This window comes from Magallana gigas, chromosome 6 (assembly GCF_963853765.1).
Source record: "Magallana gigas chromosome 6, xbMagGiga1.1, whole genome shotgun sequence".
In the NCBI taxonomy this organism is placed as follows: Eukaryota; Metazoa; Mollusca; class Bivalvia; order Ostreida; family Ostreidae; genus Magallana; species Magallana gigas.
In genome coordinates, this window is record NC_088858.1 from 30,058,123 (window position 1) to 30,084,543 (window position 26,421).

At 33.7% G+C, this 26,421-nt stretch overlaps 4 protein-coding genes across 4 annotated transcripts; 1 reads left to right on the forward strand and 3 right to left on the reverse strand.

The window, feature by feature from the left end:
- Positions 1-4,471: 4,471 nt before the first annotated feature.
- On the reverse strand, positions 4,472-12,455 carry LOC105319628 (vacuolar protein sorting-associated protein 45). The gene is made up of 14 exons (XM_034467900.2): positions 12,299-12,455; positions 10,153-10,348; positions 9,883-9,962; positions 9,482-9,550; positions 8,822-8,959; positions 8,546-8,656; positions 7,862-7,996; positions 7,582-7,692; positions 7,252-7,419; positions 7,002-7,160; positions 6,491-6,598; positions 6,175-6,296; positions 5,687-5,818; positions 4,472-5,229 (listed from the first exon to the last, which is right to left on the reverse strand). Exons 1-14 carry the CDS (start codon positions 12,389-12,391, stop codon positions 5,163-5,165), a joined length of 1,689 nt encoding a protein of 562 aa, XP_034323791.1. The 5' UTR covers positions 12,392-12,455; the 3' UTR covers positions 4,472-5,162.
- A 172-nt stretch (positions 12,456-12,627) lies between these two features.
- LOC105319623 (metaxin-1) lies at positions 12,628-15,623 on the forward strand. The gene is made up of 8 exons (XM_011417221.4): positions 12,628-12,767; positions 12,895-12,964; positions 13,069-13,145; positions 13,509-13,601; positions 13,822-14,001; positions 14,613-14,689; positions 14,879-15,036; positions 15,154-15,623. The coding sequence occupies exons 1-8, from the start codon at positions 12,684-12,686 to the stop codon at positions 15,369-15,371; spliced, it is 957 nt and encodes a 318-aa protein (XP_011415523.4). The 5' UTR covers positions 12,628-12,683; the 3' UTR covers positions 15,372-15,623.
- A 584-nt stretch (positions 15,624-16,207) lies between these two features.
- On the reverse strand, positions 16,208-19,570 carry LOC105319625 (major facilitator superfamily domain-containing protein 3). The gene is made up of 5 exons (XM_011417222.4): positions 19,450-19,570; positions 17,862-18,596; positions 17,459-17,606; positions 17,023-17,129; positions 16,208-16,672 (listed from the first exon to the last, which is right to left on the reverse strand). The coding sequence occupies exons 2-5, from the start codon at positions 18,562-18,564 to the stop codon at positions 16,350-16,352; spliced, it is 1,281 nt and encodes a 426-aa protein (XP_011415524.3). The 5' UTR covers positions 18,565-18,596; positions 19,450-19,570; the 3' UTR covers positions 16,208-16,349.
- Positions 19,571-22,617: 3,047 nt separating this feature from the next.
- Positions 22,618-26,223, reverse strand: LOC105319626 (serum response factor-binding protein 1). The gene is made up of 7 exons (XM_011417223.3): positions 26,036-26,223; positions 25,718-25,809; positions 25,184-25,256; positions 24,993-25,064; positions 23,423-24,453; positions 23,078-23,109; positions 22,618-22,880 (listed from the first exon to the last, which is right to left on the reverse strand). Exons 1-7 carry the CDS (start codon positions 26,135-26,137, stop codon positions 22,777-22,779), a joined length of 1,506 nt encoding a protein of 501 aa, XP_011415525.3. The 5' UTR covers positions 26,138-26,223; the 3' UTR covers positions 22,618-22,776.
- Between the last annotated feature and the right edge of the window lie 198 nt (positions 26,224-26,421).

Sequence of the window (26,421 nt, forward strand, 5' to 3'; positions counted from 1 at the left end):
GCAAATAATCATATCAAAGCACACACAAACAATACACAATGCCTCAATAATAGCTACATGGTTGATAATAAAGGGGGGTTTAAATCTACATGAAATATTTACAATAGTAAAGTCTTGTACACAAGTGCTTTGTACTGCATTGGTCCTGGATTGAATGAACATTTCACATTTTCACTTTGCACGGCTTTTGGGGATTTTTTTGAATTTTTGTTTTTATTCATTCTAGATTCATAGTGTTTTATCATATATATTATGTGTTGTTTGTGACAAAATTATAATTCAGACTGATAAATAATAATACATGATCAAACACATAATAAAAATCAGTTCTTTGGCAATGATAGGTCCGTAGCAGTCATGATGGCGGTGTAAAGGGTGTGGGGGGGGGGGGGGGGGGGGGAGAGGGGGTGAACCGTTGGACTTCTAATTTTTCGAAACATCTACAACCTAACCGTACAAACGTAAACTGATTTACAGTATATCATAAAAAATAATTCTTTAAACTTTTTTTTTCAATTGATAAATCTTAATCTAAGGAGGATAAAAGTATTGAATTTGATTAAAGATTTAAGAAACAGATTTATAACTACCCATCCCATCGTTGGAACCCACGGTTATTCTATCCTTAACACTGCTTTCAACAAATGGGTTGAAGCAGTGTATGAAACCCGTGGATTCCGACGATAGGATGAGAGCAGTTAGAACCGTTTTAACCAGACCTTGGACTTTCGGTAGGATGTAACTATCTTTTCCTTGCGTCAAAACAAGTTAAATATGACGCTGGTTTCAAGTGAAATATGCACCGATTTTGTATTCTTAGCTCAAAAGCCAGACAAATCACGTTAGAACCATTTTAACAAGACCTTGGACTTTCGGTTGGACGTAGTTATCTATTTCTTGCGTCAAAACAAGTTAAAAGTGACGCGGTTTCAAGCGAAATATGCACCGATTGCGTAGTTTTAGCCCAAAGCCAGACAAATCCTGTTGATTTTAAAGAGCAATGGCTGAGTGGCCAGCAATGAAATAGACAGGCCTACGTCACATTGCTGTTTAAAAAAACTACCCAAAGTCCAAGCTCTTGTTAAAATGGTTCTAATTTTAAAGAGCCATTGCTGAATGCCCAGCAATGAATAGACAGGCCTACGTCACAATGCTGTTTGACACAACTACCCAAAGTCCAAGCTCCTGTTAAAACGGTTCTATTCATTTCATTACTTTTTAAATCTCATGTTTAAAGAAAATAAATTGAGTCACATATTTTTGCCAGTGCCTTTCAAACTCAGGGAAACTGGAGATTTTTTAACAAATACATATGTAATATTTTTTCAACACATACATGTAATCTGAATATTTATTGATATTTTCTAGTGTACTGTCATGTAACGCAGTGACGAATTTAGAGGGGCACCCCTAAAATTGCCAAAATAAAGTTAAATCATACTCCATCTGGCAAAAAAATTAACAACTACATGTAGTTATCAGTTTGTGAAAACTTATGGGATTTCTCTACATTAGACTGATTTCAACTGTATAGTATGAAGAAAACCTGTTGGTTCATTAGCGAAACGTATAGAAAATCTATATTAGTAAAACGCTTTCCGTGGGTTCAAAAGTGACCATGCATGCAGTTAACCAATTTTGAGTAATTGGTTAAACTAGCTTATGTTTCTAACGACTCTTCCGTGTTTAGTACACGATGGCATGATTATCTTCTTTTAAAACCTCGGTAAAAATATCCCACTGATCTTGAGTTTTAAACCGATTATACATATTTATTACCTAATCAAAGGGATTTTGTTGTTTTATTACAGATTAAATATTTTCGTCTATTTTGTATGTGTATTCAGGTTTGAAAGTGATCTATTGAGATGCCGGTCAATAGACTGCGATCTAGTAGACCGCCGGTCAATAGACTGCGATCTATTAGACCGACAACGTATTTTTGAAAACGTTTAATTGCTACAAGATTAAAAGATAACTTTATAATGTTTATGTTACTATTGTTCCTAAAATTGATCTTTTAGGTTATCTTTGTATTGACCTGAATGCAGAATGGTATGAAAACCTTCTGTAATTTATAATAGTGAACACAAAACACTAAAAACGGAATTAGGTAATAAAACAATTATTTGATGTCTGAACAGTCAATAGACCCAAAAAAAATTTTCCTTGGTGCAGTGAACAGCCCAGTATGATCTATTGCCCTCGGCCGTTGGCCTCGGGCAATAGATCATACTGCGCTGTTCCCTGCACAGCGGGAGAAATATTCGGGTCTATTGACTGCTCAAGCATTGGATAATTGTATAATATTGTATCTGCATGTATAAAAAGGGTCCTTTTTTATACATGCACATACAACATATTTACAATAACTTGTTCTCCATGTTCTCCAGATAGAGCCATTTGCAAAAGCACAACAGCGTGTTGCGCTGTCACACAACCCGCCGTCAAGCTAACACATCCGTCTTTCTATGACAGCATGACCCAACACACCGTCCTATTAACATTATTGCATTTAATCTTGCCATATATCTTGCGTCTATACGCGACTGTTGTACATTGAAAGCGAGCGTTGTACATATAAGATAATGCGATAGGATCGCACGAATGACCAGATGATCGGACGATAGAACGTGCGCCAATGCGAATTGTTTTCTGTAATTTTAAGTCTTTCACAATTGGCACACGAGCAGATGCGACAAAATATTCGTGCGACGGAAAAAATTAGATATTTATCGTAAACTGTTGCCGAAATAATCGCATTTGAAAAAGTATTCGTACGAAATTTGCACGATCTAAGCGAGCGCTGTGCGATGTAAACGCATAAAACCTTGCGATATATCTTGCGTCTATATGCGACTGTTGTACAACGAAAGCGACTGTTGAAAGATAAGGCGATAGGATCGCGCGAGAGACCAGGTGATCGGACGATTGAACGTGCGCCAATGCGATTGGACATGCGATCATGCGTTCCATGGTACGAATGCTCGTGCGAGTCAGAGAGGGAATATATACCGCAAATTTCCGACGCTCTTCAGTAGACATAGTTGAAAGCAAGAGATGCCGCCCAAGAAGAAACAGAGATGCAGCAGCATTTAGTATTATACCTCAATATGATTATTCTATTATATCTGATTGATCTAGAAAGTCACATGATAAGGTGATTTCATAGGAATAAAAAAGCTGATATGAGCATACGATGAGAAGATATGATTAAATCAAAAATATTTAATCATTATGATTCTCTTTAGATCACGAAACCAATTTAACTATCTATGATTCAAAATTATGAAAGAAAAGTGAGACAGTAACATAGGAAATCAAACAATCACGACGTTATTGTTATTGGAAAGTCAACCAATTTATAGAAATCAACGTATTTTGTATAATCATATGTTGTTCGGTAAAATAAAACGTTTGTTGCAGTAATGTTCAGGGAATATGAAGATTTATTACCCCAGAAAAACAAATTTTCCTCGATCACCATCATGCAATAAATGTATATTGTCAATTGTGGTCTGAAACAGAGATGCTTGTACATGGTATATATACTAGTACAGGCACGTAGCATCGATTCTGAAAGTGGGGGGGGGGGCACACTCATCCAAAAAATCTTGACAAGCAAATAAAAAAAAGAGGGAAAAGGCAGTTTCCAAAAATCTTCAAAATCCCATCCGGGGGGGGGGGGGGGGGCGTAGATAGATAACTTCGATTTCTCTCATTTCTATTCCAATTTTTTACGTACTACCAAAAAAGTGGGGGGGGGGACTCAATGATAATTCAATTTTTACTATGTAAATTTAAGAAAATTATTTGGTGCGAGAAAAAGTGGGGGGGGGGCGCAGCAGCCCCCCCCCCCTGATGCTACGTGCCTGTAGTAGCAAAGTATGGCATATTGAGGCTGATAAGTCGTGCAACGGTAGTAAAACTTTGCAAGATTACATGAGACACGTTGAGCAACAGTCTCATGGTCGCAAAACACACGCATATACAATAACGATTCATCTTACGACCTTTAAAAATCGTGCATCACTCTTGCAAGTACTAGTACACAAAACGTTGTAAAAAGTTCGTACTATGGTTCGTGCGTTGCACTGCGAATGATTTGGATCGCATTCGGAATAGTGTGCAAGTCCACTATTTTGAGGAGACTTGATGCGAGCACTAAAACGCATGCAACAAATGCGAGAGCTCGTGAAACGTAAGCGAGAGCTCGTGCAACGTATGAGAGAGTTCGTGCGAATCTAAATATTCCGATCGCAAAGTGTTGTAAAGTGCTCGTGCGCCAATTGTTAAAGGGGCTTTAACACTATAATTCTAATGGACCAATAATTTGACGTTTCATAAAAAGTTAAAGACTGGTCAATGTTCAAGAAAACCCTGAATAGAACACATGAACACACATCCCATATCCCAGTATTTTGTGTTAAAAGAAAAAAAATCGATAAGACACGATTTTCTTTTTCATGCTTTTTATTTTAAATGTTAAGATTGTGAACAACAAATGCATAGATATTTACACTTACAAGTATTTGGTATTGCACAATCCCTATAGTTTAAAATTTTTATCATGTTCATTATCAACCCTTAAATAAATTTTTCTTTGTAGTAATTAAATCTATATACAACATACAAGTACATGTATTGTAAACATTAATGAAATTAAAGTATCTCCATGGTATGTTTGCCCAACAAGTACATGTATGATTGGTATGAATGAGATTTGAAATGATTTATTTATTAAGAAATTTGTTAGGAGAGGTCAATTTTTCTGCAGCTAGAGGATATGTTTAATGGTTTTGATATATATTTTTTGAATTCATAACTAATGATTAGTACATTTTCTGACCATAAAAAATGCACATTATAATTGTGTTCAACTTCTACTTATCCGATAAACTATAAAATGTTCCACTCATAAGCAACACAATTCATGACATCTATGAAAATGACATTCATTTGGATTTTGGAGAAAGCTATCCTAAAAGATGGCATTGCTATTGGAATGATCAATAAATAGTTTACATACTGCACTGGTCACAATTTGTTCAATATAAAAGATTGCAATCTCAGTCAATACTTGGTTTAACATTACACACTTAGTCTGCGTGCAATAAAACAATGTCTGTAGCTATTTGTCACATATCAAGCATTGGTCTGGCTCACCATCTCGACCCTAAACGACTGGAAGACTGGCCTTGGACAGCTTGAATGACCTCATCCATAAAACTACAAATACACATTACAATATGTTAATGTCCACCAAATTTTCATTTCTTCCTTAATACATCGTTCTACCTCAGAAACTTGTCTAGACCAAAAAAAAAATAAATCATATGATAATATTGTTACCTAACCAGCTCAAATTTGTAAAAGCCAACCTTGAACTGTTGAGATTTTGTTAAGAAAATATAATCCATAAAAAATCAACATGAGTTTCTCTTCTAAAATATTTATCTTGATCTCTTTGATGTTTCAAGAAATGACTAGGTCATTAGCAAGAAATAATAAATCTGTGTTCAGCGTATTTGTAATGTTACATTTAGAGACATCTTACTATTAAAGTTTGAAAACAGCAATAAAATGCTTAAATATAGTTTCCTACACTACCTACCCCTTTCCCATGCTGAAATAGGAAAGACCCACTTATTTATTTTGACCCAAATGAAAAATAATCAAATCTGACCTTTTGAAATTAAGAACTGCGGTGGATCCGAGGACCACTCTGACCCCTGGGGTGGATCTGTTAAGTGTGTGAACAGTCAGAGCTTCCTCGTACGTGGCCCCTCCAATCATAAACACTATTATATCCTGGGGCCTGGGGAATCAATTTACAAAACACATTTAACATATGGTAACATTAAGTCAGTTTTACAAACAATCGTATCAATGTTGATAGTTTGCATGTGGTGAAAAAATAATAGTTTTAAGGTTAATATTTTCCATATTGCCATCCAGTGAAACCAACGAAATTGAGAATCGCTTGCCTGGTTCAATTAAATTCACTAACCAACTTCTAAAACTGCTAATTCAAATACAAGTTCATTAACACAAACTTGTTTATTGCTTCCAAAGAGCACAATTCTTGGTAAACGTTAAAAATCTGCAATGGGATATAGATAAAACCAAGTGAGAGGTTTGTGAGAGACAACAAATGTGCATGATGAAACTTACCGCTCTCTGAGAACACTTGTACCGAGATACGGAAAGCTTCCTTCTTTTAACTTGCCCTTAATAAGCTGATCCAAAACATTGTATAACACAGGCTTATGTTGGGTGTAGATATTCTCAACTCCCTATGAATAAAAAGCAATACAGTATTTAAACAACTATAATGAATAAAATCATTTCTGGCTACCATAATTTCAATAAGATGGCCAAGATATTGGTTTTGTAATGTTTTAATATAAAATCCTCTTATGACTGGAACATTCCAAAAGCTGAATAAGAACTACTCCAATAGATCGTAATGGTACCAGTACAGTTTTACCTTCAATCCCTTGAAAAATTTCTTTGTGATAGCCACAGCATCTTGATTACCAAACAGATCACTCCCGCGCGCTTTACGACCACCATATTCCAAAACAGCCGGAACCAACTTTAAATTAAATCACATTTCTCCAGTTTCAAATATTGTTGTTTAGAAAACAATCTAGGAAAAGTAATGTAGACTAACACTAACACTAAATTGAATACAGAGAGTGAAACTAAGGATTTTAAAATAATTGCTATTTTAACCAGTGTACAAGAAAATTGGAAAATAGGTGTATAGTTCTGTAAAACTGGTATGCCCACAATTTCCACTTTTTAAAATTGAAATTTTATACTTTAGAACTAAATCTACTTGTAAATGTAGTTACCATAAGACTATGCTGACAAAAACTTGAAATCTTCATCTTCAACAGGATTAAAACCAAATTCATATATATATCATGTATTTTGTAAAAGGTCAAGATTTATCTTTAGCACCAAAAAACATGATTTAATATTTGGAGACCTACACTCCTTTGTTTGTCGCTGACTCCTTTTTTGCGTAGAACGTCCAGCAGTCCTGAGATGTCGTTATTGCTATGACTTTCATATCGCAGGGCGTACAACATCACCAGACGCAACATGTCCACGGGCTGCAACTTTTCATTGGACAAAAGAGATTTTATCTTCTGAAAAAAATCAATTGATTCCTATTTGCTAATTCTGATCAATATTCAAATGTAAATGATACATTGCAATGACATCATGACTCAAATTTACCTGTAAACAAGCAGAATGGTCCCCTTGACAAGCCAATTCCTGCTCCAATTCGGAGGCTTCCATAAGAATATGTTTATTGACTAATCGAGATAATTCACCTACAACTGCCACATGCTTAGCAACAGTTCCAGACATCTTTTTAAACTGAGGGTAATTCTCTATGAAAGCCTGGAACAGATATTTTAATTTGTACATGAATTCAGAACATTTTCCCATTTCTCTTTTCTTATACCAGTACTCATAACTATCATTTCTTTTAACAAAAAATTTGATTCTCTTTCTTACACAGCATTGGCACAGAAAAAGTAATATTAGGGTCTTTGAAGATACCTTCATGTCAGCTATTGATTCCACTTTTGCCGTACTTTGTGATTTTTTCTGGAAATCCTCCATCAGATCCTTGATGTTAGTTCCTATTTCTCCAAAGTTATTATACATGTTCTGTAAAGAAATAGAAAATTCCAAGGATAAACAAGGAGAAATTCATCTCTTATTATCCATTTACCCCTGTATACAAAATACTAGTACCGGTATTTACAAAACTATATATCTATTGTGCTAAAATTTCTGTGATAGGCTACATGTCTTTGATATGGAACAATGCACTTACATTTGCGTAAAACTCATCATGTTCTGCTGACAAGACCACCTCCTTCAGGTCTTTGGAGATCCCCGGTACATCAGACAGATTGATGCGGTTGTTGTTGATTCCAAGCAGTTCATGTACCATGGCTTGATATGTCCACTGTTAAAAAAAAAAAAATGTTTTCATTGACATTAGGGAGGCAAATCAGTTTCAACTTATATTCTAGTACTTTAAATAAATGTGTGAACAATTCAATATGTGTTGAACAATATTTGAAACAAAAATGAAATAAAATTTAGTATGGATTCAGAAAGTCATTTTTTGTACTAATTTTTCTGAAGGAGATTTCACTGATATCTAGTCATGATTTTACTCTCTTACAAGAGTCTCTAAAGCATAGGCATCAAAACCAGGGGTCTATCCCCCCCTTCCACCCCCCTCCCATCCCGCCCCCACTTTTTTGGCAAAGTTAGACAGAAATAACCATAACCTTTTTGTTTCCTTGTCAAGATGTCTAATTATAATAAGTCTACCACCCCCCTTTAAAAATTTTGTCTGTCAAGATTTGTAATAAGTCTAGGGCCCCCCCCCCCCTCCCCATTTTCAATTAAATTGCTTCTGACGCCACTGTAAAGTAAATGTATCAATAGCCTCAATGTAACCCTCGATCTGTTTTCATTTTGTAAACTTAAAATGTTTCCTTGTTACCTGATTTAAGAGTGGAGTCACAGCATCATCTCTCCTGTCCAAGATTATCAAAACAGGAGCTACATCTGTTTTACGAAATTCAAACAGGGCTGCCTCTCTGTTTATGGTATTCTATAAAAACATGCACATGCAGCATGTTGTTAGTAAATATAATACACCAGTAAAACTCAACTGTAGTGAACTCAAATTTTGCAAATTTACTGGTATTGTTATAAATACTATGGGCACTTTGTAATTCTCATAGAAAAAACCCCCCACCAAACCGTTGAATCATACCCTGACATTTTCAGCAAGTCGCCTGGCCATTTCAGAAGAGTTTTGATAGCGGATCATTGGGCACTTCTTTAGTGATAATAGGACTGATGTTAACCCCTCCACAGTCCTTGGCAATGACCCTGGTGACCAGTTCAGACCCTGACAACAGAGGGAGGTATTTGTTAGTCCCATTGAATAAAACCTTGTTCTTTCATGATAAGAAGTGCATTTGATCATTAAATTGATTTAAATACATGTATATAATATTGCAAATATATATAAGTTGTGTTTAATTGTAAATAAAACAGATTTACTGAATACCTGATTACAAATTACCGGTAATGTTTCAACAGTATACATACCGGTACATCATATTTCTTGTAACAAAAACTTATTAACGATCGCTGCATTTTAGCATGTTTTTTTTTCCATTACATGAATTACAAAAATATATTGGACAAAAATACTGTATAAGGAAAGAAGGAATGAGCAAATGTATAATGAAAATATATGGTTGGACCAGGAATCAAACCCAGGACCAATGCAACTAAAGTCTGGAGCTCTATCCACTGAGCTATCCAGGCCAATATACACAGTCCATATTGCCCTGAGTACTACAAAATGTATCCATTCTCAATCAATCCTATAAATATATATCTACTACTAATTACTAGTACTCACATGGCAACATCCTGGAATGTTTAGTGTGAACAAATGGGGATTTACTGCTATGTAGTCCCCAAAGAATTCCTGCAAGATTAATTGACAAATGAAGTTTACGATCACTGTAGAGAGCTTAGGTGTTGACATATGAGAATAATTTTAATATGGTAGTAATAATACTGTGGAATCATCAAATTTCATGGGGGCCAATTTTCGTGGATTGCTGAAATTTTATAGGTTCGTGGGAATGTAATTTCGTGTATTTTCTTATACCTACAAAACGAAATATGACTTTTTAACCCTATTATATAATTCGTGGAAGATGTTAATTCGTGGATGAGAGTTACCTACGAATTCCACGAAAATTGAGCCACCACAAAATCTAATGATTCCACAGTAAGCTTTGAAACTTAATTCACCTGAACTTCTCTAACAACTTCTTGGTCATCTGCCTCTGCTAAAACCTTGACATCCTGCTTGCTGATAACATTGCTAAAATCTAAAAAGACAAATAATATCAACACTTTTCAATTGTTGTTTTCTCCACAACTGTTGTTTTTAACAGTCTATACAATCCAAGACAGCATATAAGTTCAACTTAGAAATTAGAATGTTTGGCTTTTCAAATTAAAAAAAAATCTTTAATTCTTTAAGATTATTTGTGTTCTTAGCTAAGTTAAGATCCTTACATATGTAATACAATCCATATTTTGGCATCCTAAGCTCCTGAGCCAGAAATTCAACGTTTTCTTTAGTTGGTCTGAGAAATGTGATGCATTTCAGATGTTTCATGGTCTCCCTGCCTGAGGAGTCAATTCTTTCAAATAAGTACACCTCCTTTTGCAGAATCTCCGATTGTGCATACACCATACTCACAATGCTGGTCTGAAAGTAAGTTGTGTGATATTAACAGAAATCTACCATAGTAAGACTATTTATATTATTGGAATTATTTTCTGATAAATGTACAGGTACCATTTTTTTAAGTTGGTATTTCAAAAACAACATATATATGTACTAAAACAAGTTCTAATAAACATCCTTTGCCAAATTAGAACAGGAAAGTCCAAATATCTGACTTTAGATTGCAACCTTCAAGTACAATGGTCAATATAGTCCCTGTTTACAAGGATAGTAGAAAATAAAGGCAAGCATGCCATATTTGATTTTAAACACTTGTTAGCTGCTTTTCCATTGAAAACAAAAATGATTGCAATTCATGGAAGGGGGTACCCCACATAATTTGGAGTAAGATACCTTGTGTTAGAGGGCTAAGCCCTCTTGTCGCCTTTCAGGTCCGTGAGGGTGAAACTTTCCCTATAGATAACATGTGTATGTGAGAATAATGATAGATAAATGTATTTTTGAGATATTGAACTTGAAACCATGGTTTTTGGTGGCAGTCCATTCATTTTTAATCTTGTACCAAACTCTTGCCCAAAGCAATTTTTATGATATGATTAAAAACCTAGCATTTCAAATCTAACATCTTGAAAAAATTGTTTTAATTGAAAGATAAAAAAATATGTGTTATTCTTCTGTAATGATATTTTATCTAATTTCAAAGAACTATATATGATAAGAGTTAAATTTGGCCCCCATAATTCACCATTTTTTAAGTGTTTTGGGTACAATAAAATGTTAACGAATTTTTTAGAAGAGTTGATATAAAATATATTTTTCATCTATTTATTTAATTTATTTGCACTCACTGGCAGTATATGACGTCAGAAGTGACGCCAATTCAATAATTCAATCAAAATCAGCCAAAAATTGACATTTTTCTTATCTATTTACGAATGGGAAATATAGAGCGCATGCTTGAACAAGGAAAATTTTTTTGTCACTTATTAGTCTTGGCTAGATACATCTCTGATTAAAATATTTTATTTGTTCAAGAATGCGCTCTATGCTTTCGGAAGGAAAAACTGCTTGAAAACAAGCTGTTTTACGCTAAAAATGCAAAAATGGCGGGAAAAGGTTGTCTTTACAATGTCATATTTCTAAATTGTGGGCACTTGAACCAAAATGAATATTATGTAAACACATCACATATATATCTGTACTAAGAAAACAAAGAATGATAGTAAAAGGATGATGTTCATTTTAGGGGGCCATTTTAGGCCCTTATCATATATAGTCCTTTGTATTTTTTTTTCAGTTCTGTCATTTTGACGGATATTGTTGAGTGATATCAGCCTTTACTTATATGATGGCATAATATAGACTGAACATGTTGCCTTTAGTGTGAATGAATATAGTGTTACTTTTGACCCCATGTAATTTCGCCCTTCTTCACTTGCAAACTGTTTCGCCCAGACACAGTTATGTTTGAAGAGAGATAATTTGAAACATTGAAATTTGCACAGTCTTAAATTGGCCCACTGACAACACGGGAGAAAAGGGGTGAAAATAAAACGGGGGCAAATATTTCCCTATATACTGTAGATAGATGGATCGAACTGTGTATGTTTGGAATGAATCTATAGTCATTAACATTAAGAGTGAAAATGTGATTAGGTAATTGGCTTCCCTCTCCAAAATGTCACACTGTAAGTATATCATTATACTATGTGGTAAACATTACTGCAGAGACAGCTTGGTGGTTTAAAGATATTATAAAGCATACTGTGTTTCAATATCAGCTGAGATTAACTGTGTTTATCGATTTAGATCTTATCAAAATCGGTCCAGAAGTAACACTGGCACGATTCCCTGAGGAATATTGGCTTTCATGAAATACAAAGAGAAAAGGTAAACATTAACATACTTTTGGCACCTGAGATGAGTCTTTCATGATAACCCGAATTTAATGAAATTTAAAGAAAAGTTTACCGTCTCTTTGTCCATCAAAAGAACCTTCATTCCTGGTCCACTTTCTTCGATCATTTTACTGATGTATTGTTTAATTGCTAAAATGACATTCATTTTGACAGCAATCGACAGACACAACCCGACCAAATTTCACACCGGATAGTATTAAAGCTAGATAAAAGTGAAAATGCAATTTATCCGGATAAGAATAAAAGACACTTTCTTAGCCTATATTAACCATTCATATATGGCATCTCTATATTTACGATTATAAAATGATGAATAATATAAATAGTTCTATATGCTAAGTAAGCTAATAAAAAGTTAAATGACTTTTATTAAATTAGCGAAACATTAATCGTTAAAGTTAATAATAAAACGTTTAACCCGCGCGTCCTCCACTGAAATGGGAGACGAAGTCAAAAAGTTAGAATCTTGGTCAGGGGACTGGGGACTACCTTCAATCGATTATAACTGTCTAGCAATTGAGGTTTTTAAAAGATTATTTACAGTACTGTCACGCGGAATTTATGTGCGAACTACATTTAATTCCTGAGACATCCAAATGGATGAAAGGAGGAAAATCGAACTGTATACTGATTTCTCTTATATTGCAGGCATATTGTAGATTTTCGGGAATCCCACTCAAAGTAACCCAAGGGAACAATCCATTGAAATCGCCATCAGGTATAACAAAATATCTTAAGTTTAGAAGTATTTCCCCGATCTTCATGTATTTAACTTAATGGACATTTATTTTCCATTAAAACTCATTTAAATTTCCTTTTTAGGTTCATTGCCGGTGTTCAGAGATGGAAACACAACAAAATGTGATATCATCAAAATTTTTGATCATTTGAAGGAACAGGTATTTGAGATATGTTTCATATTATTGCTTGTTCCGAACAGTTTGTTCATTTGCATGAACTAAACATTTCTATCTCAAATGCCCTGCATATGTTAACGAGGTTTAGAATTTTCTATATATTTTCTTTTTTAGTACGGTAAGTTAAACCTTAATATCTTGAATTTTCTGATAAGTTGAAGTTTTTTATAGTACCATCAAGTTTCAGGATAAAGAGGTTTGACTGTCACTTTTAATTTTTCTTTTAATATTGCATGATCGATGCTACATGTATTAAATATATGGTTTTGGAATTTTTTTTTAACAATTTTGATTCTTCTTTGTTTGAAATCTTATTTGTTTGCATTAGAATTGTTTTAATTTCAGAACTGTGGAAATGATGTCTCAATGAGCAGAAAGATTCAGGCTGACAACAAAGCATACATATGCTTATTGGAGGAAAAATTAAAACCAGCATTTGTAAGTCTTTAAAAAAAATCTAAATAGATACTTGATTCATGTCAGACTGAATTATTTATAAATATTTCAACAAAATATACCTTAATTTATATCAAGAAGGAAGAGTAATCCTTTATCAATCAAATGGCTAATAAAATCATGTTGTAAAAGGAAAACCCTGAAGAGTATTATCTTCATTGTCTCAAATGCCTATTGTGTGTTACTTATTTTCCAAACACAGTTACACAGCTGGTGGTTAGATGCCAATGCATATACTGAAACCACCCGCCCACTATTTGCCAAAGCCTCTGGGTTTCCTCTCAGTTTATATGTGACAAAGAAAATGCAGTCATCAGCATCAGATGCTGTGTACACACCACTGCAGAAACAAGATATTACAGAACAAGAGATTGATAAATTGGTAAGGCTTGGGTATATGGAAAAGTTTTCTAGAGGTATTTAATTATTTGTATTTTCATGTATGAAAGCAATTAAAGACTTCAATATTTTTACATAGAGATTTACTTTTTATTATGTTTTTAAAAAAAAGGCAAATTAGAAACCTCCTTGATATTGAAATCTGATCAGAACTAGGTACGGGTAGTTTCAATGGATATGTATTTTTAGCTCTGAATTTCATTTTGCAGTGCTGTTGTGGATGTTACTCAGTGTGCCTTGTGATTACCGTATTATTATAGCATTTTGGGGGAAGAGCCATTGTTGAATACTGTACACTACTGAATGGGCAATTCAGAAAAGATGCCAAAGTTGCTTCTTCGTTTTCATTTTAAATTAAATTTTAGAGCAGTATACCATGAAATTTATTATGCAATATGTATGTGTGCTTTTTTGTCTATTAATTCATAAAAACATTACTATCAACAAGGAGGTTATGTCTTAAAGGCTTTGTCTCCCAAAAAACAATGCCATTGACTAGTTATTACTTAACACCTAGAAGACAAACTTGGATATAGAAATGTGAAATGTTCAATTTCTATTTTCTGAACTTGACAAATGTTTCTTGCAATTCAGATTTACAAGGATGCAAAAGAATGCATAAATCATTTATCTAACAAGCTGGGTGATCAAGATTTTTTCTTTGGAGATAGGTAATGGTTTTATTAGCTTATTATTTACTACTGTACAACTGTATATATTTTGCAATTGGACACAGTTTATTTCATGCCAAAAATTTAATTCATGCAAAAAAACTTGCATTATTAAACTACAATATCATTTTACATTACATGTATTTTCAAAGATGTATGGTTTTTATTTTTTCTGGTTTTTTTTTTCAGTCCAACTTCTTTAGATGCCATGGTATTTGGGTACATTGCACCTCTCATTAAGGGACCGCTGATCTCTTGTCAGTTGGTCAAACACATCAATGGCTTCTCAAATCTCTGTAACCACACCAACAGAATATTGTCCAGGTTTTTCCCCCCAACTCCAGAGGGTCAGTCAATACATGAATTTGAGTCTGGGAATGTTATATTTCACAATGAAATAGCAAATTATGAAGAGAAAAAAATGTGAGTGGTTAATATGTTTCATTTATTTTTGTAATATTCAGACATGGAAAGACAGCGTCAGAAAGAGAAAGAAAAGAATGAAGCAATGAAAAATGACTTGGATTTTCCAAACAAAACGCGCAATATGGTTTTAGCTGGAGTGTTTGCCCTGTCGGCCATGATGGCGTTTGCCTATTCATCTGGAGCTGTCAGAATCCAAGACACAAATAATGACATGAACATATACGATTTAGATGAGGATACAGAGGAGGATATGTAATAAATTCTTGTCTCAAAGAGGAATATTAACATGGATGTAAACACAGTATTTCATGTGTGTCAGTTCATTGAACAGTATTGATACATTATTATGAACCAACCAAGAATAATTTACCATTGGCAAGACAAGATCATATAGATAGGTCTCAAACTTCTTTATTTCAATCTTGATACATGTAACATTATTGGCAAGAATATCAGCTTTTTATGCATGTAAAATTATAGGCAATAATATTAAGTGTTTACAGGTAAAAGTCTTTGAGATCCAAATGTATACATAAGCACCTTATTGAAATTCAAAGAAGAAATCTATGAATTATTTTCTATGTAAATAATTCTATTCTTTGTTGAAAAATTACATAGTACATACATGTAAAATGAAAAATTCAAGTAATAAATTTTGTTGCTCATATGATGTTGTGAAATAAAAAAGTAAAAATCATTGAAGAAACTCAATTGTTGAAGTTTGTTTTAAATTAACCCCAACAATTCAGGCTTTGTGTCAAGCATAGAGATTGATGCTATCATACATATTCACATCACGGTTTAAAAACCCTTACAAACTCAAAACCCAGATGAGCAGGTGTACATACACTAGCATACATCTACATACATACACACACCGAGGTAACATCGAGATCATTGATTTTCGAACAATTTTGATTACCCATCTTGATTGTCAGTTTGTGTTCAATTTCCAACATGTACATTCAAGTGTTACAAGGAGTTATTTCACAATCAAAGTTATAAGATAAGGTAGACTGATTTACTGTGATTATTTTAAAATACTGGTATCAAGAGAGAAAACATTTTTTTTGAGGGATGTACATATGAATATCTAACAACTACTGATACTCAATTACCGGTACCGGTGCGGATTATCTGGGTTTCAAATATGACTTCATTTCAATATGGAAGACAAAACTAAATGCAATCATTAAACTTTTTAAATCTATTACTAGTCTGTCAGATAAAAGAATCATTCACTTTTGTCCTTTACTGACACTTCTTTCTGATGATGAATCAGTTCCTTTGGACAGCTTTGTAGAAATGAGATCACTAATGTAGTTAATACAAGAAACAGTATAAACACGTTTTCATATCCTATGGCATCTGTAACGGATCCCAGCGACACAGAGAACAAAAGTTTGCCCACAACCTCTAGGGTAGCCAGTGTAGTGTAATGACTGGCTTGTACATGGCTGGGGGCTCTCTTGGAACACTGCATCATCAGAGTAAATGTTGCCGTGGTGACGATTCCACTCACCAACAACATCAGGCACATGGAAATGATGGCAAGTACTGGTAAGTAAAGGAATCGAGATAAAGGATGAAAACTCTGATTGCAATATACAAATCATTTTTTGTCCAAGGGAAAAAACTCTATATATATGTGATACTGTGGAATCATTAGAATTTGTGGTATTTGACGGTAGCCCTCCCCATCAAATTTACATCCTTGACGAAAAGCAATTTTTGATCAAGTTGGCTTTCTTACTAAAACTGAAAACTGGCACATCGACAAAATTACACCCCACGAATAAGGAAAAATCCCAAATTCCATCAAAATAGGCCCCACAAATTTAAATGACTCCACAGTATACTCTGATAATGTGACATATACAATGCAGTTGAAAGAATGATACACTTACCGAAGCAGATTTGGCTGGAGTCCACCCAGGAGAAGATAACAAGGGTTGTAAATAACATGGGTACAAGTCTGAAGGCACACACATTTTGTAGAAAGGAAATGGTAACCCTGAAACAGAAAATATTGTCCATATTGTTCTACTCCTCAATATGCATTTAGTTATCCCTTGGATACTAGTAGTCAAAATAATAATAACAAGTGTAAACTAATATCATAATGAAACCAGAAACCATACGACATACCGGTAATTCATCGTTGGATACCCACGGGTGATTCCGTCTTTTACTTATCAGAAAAAGACGCAATCACCCCTGGGTATCCAACGATGCCAGTAATTATAAACTATAGTTTATTTCTTATTAGCATAGACTTGAAGTCAACATATGTTAACATTGTACACTCTTCGTTACCTGCACTCAAATGTCAAAGAAACTTACGAAGTACCAGACACTGCTGCCCCACCCACAATAGAACCAAATATGGAGAGCACCTGTCCAACCACTCCCGTCCAGAAACCTACAGTGGAGGCGGGGATACCTTTGTCAATCAGAAACATTGGAAGCATGTTCAAGGCTCCTTGCTCTCCTGTGAATAATGAAAATATATGCTGGTACGGAGAAGCTTAGAACGTGTATAATACTGGGTTATAAAATCTGTATTTGCTCTCTCTCTCTAATAAAAACATGTCAGCAAAAACCAAACATAGACAAACTGAGCATATAGGGTAATATATAGCACTGTGACACACACTCTTCATAAATGATGAAGATGTGATCAATGTTAAGAGTTTTATGTTACATGTTTAATATGTAAAGTATAAATACATATTTGTAGTCTCACCAAGTTTATATAGAAGAACAAAGCCTATCATCCACAATGTTCCTGGTGACTGGAAGATTTCTGTATAATGCTGTAAAATCCACACTTTCTTCGTCACCTTCTCTGCAATTTTTTCTTCTGAGGAGTCTTTCTTTTCTGACTCTTTCTTACAGTCGTCTGTCTGAGGAACAAGGACAGCCACATTCATCAGAGATATCACATACGCTACGGCGAGACTGAAGAGCAGAGACGACCACTCCATGTAGTCGCTCAGCCATGTCAGTACACCGCCACCAAATATAGAGCCCAGTTTATAACCCACCACTTGGGCGATGTTTCCATACCCCAGTTCCGATTTTGAGAGAACATGTATAGCAATGCCATCAACAGCTATATCTTGAGTGGAAGTCAAAAGATTGAATAGGAATAACACACCGGCCAAGGGAACAATGTTCTGAGGAGGAGTACAGGCCCCTGTTAAACATGTGAAGATAAGTCCGACCATACTCCATCCAAGCCACGACTTTTTGGTTCCATATTTATCCACGAAAGGTGCCCAAAACGCTTTGAGCATCCACGGAGTAAGAAGGAGTTTGAAGAGGCTGATTTCGGTGAGGGACATTCCATGAGAGCGAAAATATACAGGGAGAAACCTGGACTGTAAACCATATGGCAGTCCTTGGATGAAGTATAAACAGGTCAGGAAGACAACATTCATAAACATTGTAATAAGTTGCTCTGTATATCACTGTTCACCTAAAAATAGATGTAATGATCAGAAATGTAGACCTATTGTGTCTTCCACACTTTCACCAGGAATGTATATATATGTACTGGCATATATTTCCCTGCTTAAACACATTAAGTTAATCATAATATTAAATGCATGTCAAGTGCTGCAAATACAACTTCTGCTTCATTATTTTTTTTTTTTCACTTTTACTCTTTCGTACAAATGTAGAAAGTAGATATAGATGGCATGAAACACATGTATTAAATGACCAATTGTGAAGATCTAATATAATTTGCTTAGAATTTGGGTAGAATTTGTTATACTAACTGCCCAAACATGCTTCATTGTAAACATACAGGTGACAGATATGGTAAATATCTCGTGGAGAGAGAGAGAGAGCAAGAGAGAGAGAGAGAGAGAGAGAGAGAGAGAGAGAGAGAGAGTGTGTGTGTTTACATATAATCTGATCAAGATTCGTGGAGACACAGCAAGATTCATCGAGACTATGAGACTAAAACATTTAGAATTTTGAGAGAGAGAGAGAGAGAGAGAGAGAGGGGGAGAGAGATGTATATAGTTTCTGCGATTTTGACTAACGTATAACATTCTCTTCTCTTCGGAAGATTTTTTTTCAGACAGTGTCGACTAATCTTGCTGAGATACGTTTTCATACAGATTATATATAAGAAAGAACTGAAGAGGGTAGCTACATGATTTATCGTGACTATAGTATTACCCTCGGTCCCTAACGTTATACTATACCAATTATCACAAGTGAGTAAAATAAATGAACATGTAAAATCGAAACAAAAGAAACCTATAATTCACTCTTACTAGAATATGTGTATTATTGTAAATGTTTCAGAGATAACATACCTTGCTGTTACATAAATATATAACTTATGATTACATGTACTGCTAAGCACGTTACTTAGTTTCATTTTCCAACTTCCGTTTTCACTTTGTCTATTTTAACCCACCCCCCTTTTGATTTCAGACTCAAAAGTATTGTTTATTTGCATGAACAACTTTTAATTAACTAATTTAAAAGAAAGCAACTGGTTTTTTTGCATGTGTAACAAATCCCATTCCGTATCTATTAAGATCAATTCTCTGTAATTATCAAAAATCGGTGGCCACCGATTTTTTTTTTATAATATACAAAACAACCTTAACACGGTTGCTATGGGTACCCGTTGGCATGGTAACAGAGGCAAACATTTTAAGCTATTTTTAGCACAGATTATAAGACATTGCAGAAGTTTCAGCTAATAAGCAATTAATAAGCTAATAATACATAATATGAAAAAACCGCTTATAAAATTTTGTGAATTTTCAAATTAAATGTTTATGAGCAAATAAATAGTTTAAGAGTGTTACCATGGTAACTAAGCAAAACTCCAAAAATACCAATTTTTTTCTTCAGTTTATTCAGACATAAATAGTGTAAATGGAAAGATTTTATTCTGTTAATAGTTGTAGCTAAAATTGGCAATTCAAGACAATTAATACTTGCTATGATATGAAGGCTACATATTTTGAGGTACTTTTGAAAAACTAAAATCCATACAAGTGACATGGACACATGGTCCTTAAAATAAATTGACTTGGATGACCAAATATGTCCTCAACTTTTATTTACACATGTAGTATCAGTTGAAGCTGCATTTTTGAAATCGAATGGCTGTTGGTTGCTATGACGTTTTTAACAATAAAGAATTCTGAATGATTTTCTTATGTGATCATATTTCCTTAGCAAACGCAATTTTATTTTGCTAAACAATATATGCATGTGCATATAAACCTTATCTAAGCTGTTTTCAACAAATAGCAACAAAGAATGGTTCTTAATTATCTTAGTACTACATGTAGTATTTTTGCTTTTTAGAATCACCAAGGGTCTTTTTCTTATTTTTTACCTTGTTACCATAGCAACAGGTGTCAATTTTCTTATATTACAAGGATATTTAATAGAGAGCTATAAATTCATTAAATAGTTGGTTTAATGCACAGGGACCAAAGTTTATTTATGGTTACATTGAAATTAATATTAAAACGGGCTTGGCTCCTGTGGTTTAATGGTAACTTCTATGATCCGAAAAATTATAATTTCTTTCCAAGGTTATACATTCTTAATATTTTGATTTGCCACCCTAATTTTTTCTTTTATAGTTTGAAAATTGACTATATAGTTGATTTTATGTTTTATGTGTCATAACCTATACAAACTGCAATTTATTATTTTAAATTTCTTTAAAGTTGCTAAGATTTGCCATTTTATATCTTTAGTCTCCGTCAAAAAAAAAATGTAACGGAAAATTTTTCGCAAATTAGAGCGTCTGAAACTGCCATAATATTTAGTAATAAACTAAAATCAGGTCTTTTTCTACTTGTCTTTGGTGTGTGTTCTCCTTTTTTTTCTTGATATTAGATTTATTTTATAGTTACTCCTGAACGCAGGCAACTGTCTGTTGACAGATACTTAATTCGTTAATAGTTATTTGTACCATTTTGTTCCTATAGTCCAAACCCAATGATCCAAGGGGCTCAGTTGATCACTTATCTAGGACCAAGCTTCATCACAAAAGTGATGATTTTATCGATTTGGAAAAAAATATGCCACATCAATTTAGAATTCCAAGCCCTGAACTATACTATAAATGTATGTAAAACCTCGTATCTTTCTTCCTCTGTAGCTCAGCATTAACTGGACAGTTCATTATACACAGTTGACAGCTTTTTAAAATTCTAAATGTGTATAGTGAAATAATAATTTCGGTAACTCTCTCTCGTCAGTTCAAATCTTGCATCATGACCCTGTGTATTAATTAATTGTTAAGACTAAAATAATGACTGTAAAAAAAACGAGAGACAGCAATTCTTTGCAGGATTTCAATAATAATAATATCGTATATATTCGCAAAAAGTTACGCATTTCTTTGCGGAATATTAGACCGTTTCGAGCTATATTGCGAAAGTTATTCATTCATTCGCGAACAATTTATTTTTTAGCTTTATCAAAATACGAACTGTATTCACCAACAAAAATATACCTTTGTCTAAAGATTCAGGGGACCCGGATTAAAATCCTCCTATCTCTTTATCGCTTTGTATACTTTATCAAATAATTTGACAGATTGAATATTTTTCAAATAAATAAAAAAAAAAATTGTTTTACTGTATCTAAAATTTATTCGGGGGCAGTCAACAATTCATGCGTGCACATTTTTTACAGTTTAAAACGGAACACAATCAGCGTTTATAACCTCCTAGCCAGTTCTCTATGTTTGTTTTCGAAAAGTGAGATGGAGGTACTGGCCCTGCTTTTAATATAAATTCTTCATTCTGTAAATACCACCATTTTACAGGAGCCCTCTACACACATGGTCATCATTTTCTTTACATTGCATTTATGTACAAATAGGTAACATGGTAGCATCAGTAGGTTACCCGAGATATCCATTGCTGTGGAAACATGAGTATGGAAAATTGGCAAATCTTACAAAAATTTATGTCATCCGATTGTGTATTTTAAAATGTGTTACCGGTACACATGTACTGTAATTCTCCAAGCTGGAGTATCAAAATGATGACATAACATTAATTTTTAAATATTATTCGGACAATCATTTTCCGGACTTGCAAATCTACAATTCTATCAAAGTAGCAACTTAGTCCTCACATACAGAGCCAATTATTTTAAGAAATGACTGAATTGAACATATTTTATTGAATAAATCAAAAGGATAAGACAAGCTAAAACTTAGTCTTCTCCTAGTAATGAAATTTTATAAATATTGCCAGTAATAACGTTAGATATGAATACACATAAATATACATGAATAAACAATCTACTGCTTATATAATATCACCTTATAAATTCAGACATTTTTTGAAAAACGACCACATTCACTCAAAAAAATTTGTACTGTCTTGAAAATTTCAGTGTTTTGTGTATTTGTCAACGAATCATCCCCCCATAACAATAAATGTGCATCTATAATGTGTACATAACGTAATGTCAATAGAAATGACTCTAAAATAATCATTTTGTTTCTTTATTCATGTATGATACATGTATTGCAGATAAGTACAAAATGTCATATGTGCTTGGCACTATTTCATCAATTTATTGGTTTGACATATTTTGTCAATTGGTTTTAAACAGATTTGAATATATTCTATTTTGATTGCATTGCATTGCTAATCATCGAACTTGATTTTCTTTCCCTGGAAAATCTGTATTTGTGCTTGCTCCTTTCGCTTCTTGCTTGCAATCCAAGATGGGTGTAATTTTTCCTCTGTATCTTTAAATAAAATTATACATTCATTAGACAGAACTCCTTTAAATCATACCTATGTCACACCTACATCAGCATCCTTCAAATCCTTTCCTTATCAAATAAACATTGCATTATAAAAAGCAGGACAATAAAAGATGAATGGAAGTATGAAGTATTTCCTTACGGAGTAAACAATAGAATTGATCATAAATTACTAATACCTTTCTTTGATCCACTTTGAACGTCCTTTGACCTATAAAATATTATTACACATCTTAAAGCTATATATTTCATGTACATATTGTACAATTCCAATATAAGAGAAATGAAAACCTTTACGTTTTATGATGCATTATCTAAATCATATTGCATAAATGTTCTAATGCAAATTTTCTCTTAACTACATGCTCTTTTCTTTGCTTTAATTGTTTGGAAAAAATGAGCAATTCATTTACTGGTACAGTGTACTAACAATTGTAATTTTTGTATGATTATTATAATATCTTTTTACATTATTTATAATTTATACTACATAAAGTACAAGTAAATGAACTAAGGTTACATACTTGAACTGCTTGCTTTGTTTAGGAAGCTTCTTTGGGAAATCTCTGCCCTTTCTACTTTTCTGAAAATTGGAAGAAGAACCTGGTGCTGTTGGTCCCTTCATATTGCCGTGGTTTCTTTCCTTAGTACTTTTTCTCCAGTCTTTTTCTGACAGAGAGCCCATGAATGTTGACCTGAATGCATGTTTCCCCCTCTCTAACTCCTCCTCCTCATCGCTGTCTTCTGCATCATCCCCCTGTAGTCTGCTATTCTCAGACCCCTCGTCTTCATCTTCTCCCTCATCACCTGAATCATCACTTGTGACAAAGAACAAGTCTTTCTTTTTGGACTTTCGAGTTTTGGTTTTTTCTGAAGACCCTGACTCATCGTCAGCCACTAAAAACATGGGCAGCGATTCTGTAGGTATTTCACTATCACTTTTGAAGTCCTCCATATTGAGTTTCTTTATTACCATTTCAGAATGTTTCTTAGTTTGAGTTTTCTCTGTTTTATGTTTTTTCAGTCGTTTACTTTTATCAAGACTTTTTGTAGTTGAATCAGGCAAATCATCTGATGTCCTTGATTCTGAATGAGTTTCTACTGAAAAGTCTTGGGGAATTTCATCACTTTCATCAGATTCATCAAGACATTCATCACTCTCCTCATCACTCAGATCAGATTCCATATCAGACCCTTTTCCATCTACTGGCAAAACTGGTTTTGCTACACATTCTACAGGCTCTTCTTTCGAATTGTCGGACTTTTTCTTTACAGCATTTAAATTTACAATCTTCTCTAATTCATCTTCATCTCCTTCAAGTCGATTTTTCAAGAAGGATTTTACCAGAACTTCACCAGCTTTGACATTAGTAATGATTTTATCCACTCTATTCTGACTTTTCTTCTTGATTCTCCTTCCCGAATTTCGGCTCATCAAAAAAGCTGCAAGAGACATCCAGTCTTCGTGGTCTTGTCTGAACTCTTTCACCGAGTCTTGTAAAATCTTGTGATCTGTTAGCCGTGCCAAAGCTCGGGTTTCCAAAGACATCCTTGGCTGTCAAAAAAAGACTCATCACATTGTATAAGACAGGACTCCATTTGTACAGATATGAATAATGATGAAGATAACAAACAGGCACGTAGCATCATTTTTGAAAAGTGGGGGGGGGGGGGGGCAGACTCATCCAAAAACTCTTGAAAAGCAAAAAAAAACAACCCTAATTTCCTTATTTTCATATCAATTTTTTACATGCCCCCCAAAAAGTGGGGGGGGGGGGGGGGGGGGGGACTCCATGATCATTCAATTATTTATATGTAAATTTTAAAAAATTAGTTGCTGCGAGAAAAAGTGATTGATGCAACGTGCCTGACAAATAGTACATAACTGTAAGTACTAAAATATATTCTTTTCCTTCTTTTTCCTTTTTTCTTGAATCTACACTTTCAATACCTATAATGCACTGTATATTAAAAATTGAATTTATAAACTAGCATAATTTGTATAAAACATTTGTCAAGTAAACAACAAATTCACTGAGTATCATAAAGATAGTCAGAAGCACTATACACTCTGACCAGCGAAAAAACTTTTACCTCTTTGCATACTTCAGAGAAAGAAGTTGTATGACCAATGGCATATTTGGAAATTCGATCAGGTTTTAAATCCTGCAAATAATAAACAAAAGAGAAAAAAATAAACAATTTACGAGGATTGTACTTTGTTCTAACTATAAAAACTATTTGAATTAAAACAGACAGTTTATATCGATGATGTTCCTTCATACCTTTATGATTTGCACTTCCTCTCTCAATTTTTCAGCCTTTCGTTTATTTTTTTCCAATACTTTTTCTGGTCCTCTATTAAAAAGATAGTAAAGCTGGTGTTCATTTTCTTGACAAATAGGAACGAGCCTTCATTATATATAAATTTCATGTGTGAGACATGTACACTCATGAGTAAATTAAATATGTTGATAATACTAATACTGTCAATTTGTCCCACAATTCTTTGAACTAAATTAACCTGTAATATATAATGCCATACAAAGATTTTTCTTTGTGAAACAATGATGCATTGGTATGAGTTTTCAAGGAGCTGGTGTTCGATTACCAGTATGGTCAATAATTATTTCTCCTATTTGGAGCCATTCAAAGCCATTGGATCTTGACAAAGAAATAGAGCCTAGGATAAGAAACTTAATGTCACCAAAATTGATGATATTTAACATGTTTAAGGGAGAGGAAATATGGCAGAACTTAAGTGGTTCAAATTTGATTAGCCATTTTTTCTCCCATCTCATTACAAAGATTAGAATTACCTTGATTTGCTTTGGAAAGTCTTTATCTGCTTGGTCAGCTTGTGAATTACATGAACTTTTACTTTCTTAATCTGACCTCTCATAGAAATCACCTGGTCATAAAGAAAATTGATATTTCATTTATTATTATAATTCGCTATATGTATAATTTCGAAGAAATATAGAATAGTGTATAGTTTTCATAGGAAAACTATTAAAAACCATCAGATTTTGAAAAATTTTAATCAAAGTCGTAAGAAGCTTCCTTTAATTTTTCAATTTACCACACCAGGCACATGGCAATATGCACAATAGCGTGATTTAATGTGATTCTTTTACCTTGTTATTTAGAGCAACTAAGTCAAGCGAGGCAGTAGTAGCTACATCAAGATTTCGTTGCTGCTTAGCTTCAACTTCATCATCTGATGACTCGGAATTCATTTCAATAACCGTATGTTTCAGTGCCTGTTGCTCATAGCAATCTCGATTCGATGGGCTGTAAATGTGAAGAGTCAATGTCTTTTTGAAACTATGAAAAATAAATGCAGTTTATATACATTAAAGCGTTTTAAAGATCCCAACAAAAGCAACTCACGAAAAATATTTAATATTATAGAAATCTAATTATCTGATTATACTTTTGTTTATATTAAAGCATAATTTTTTTTGTACTTCACATTTTTTTTCATTAATGCAATAAGAAATATTTACCGTAAGAAAAAACC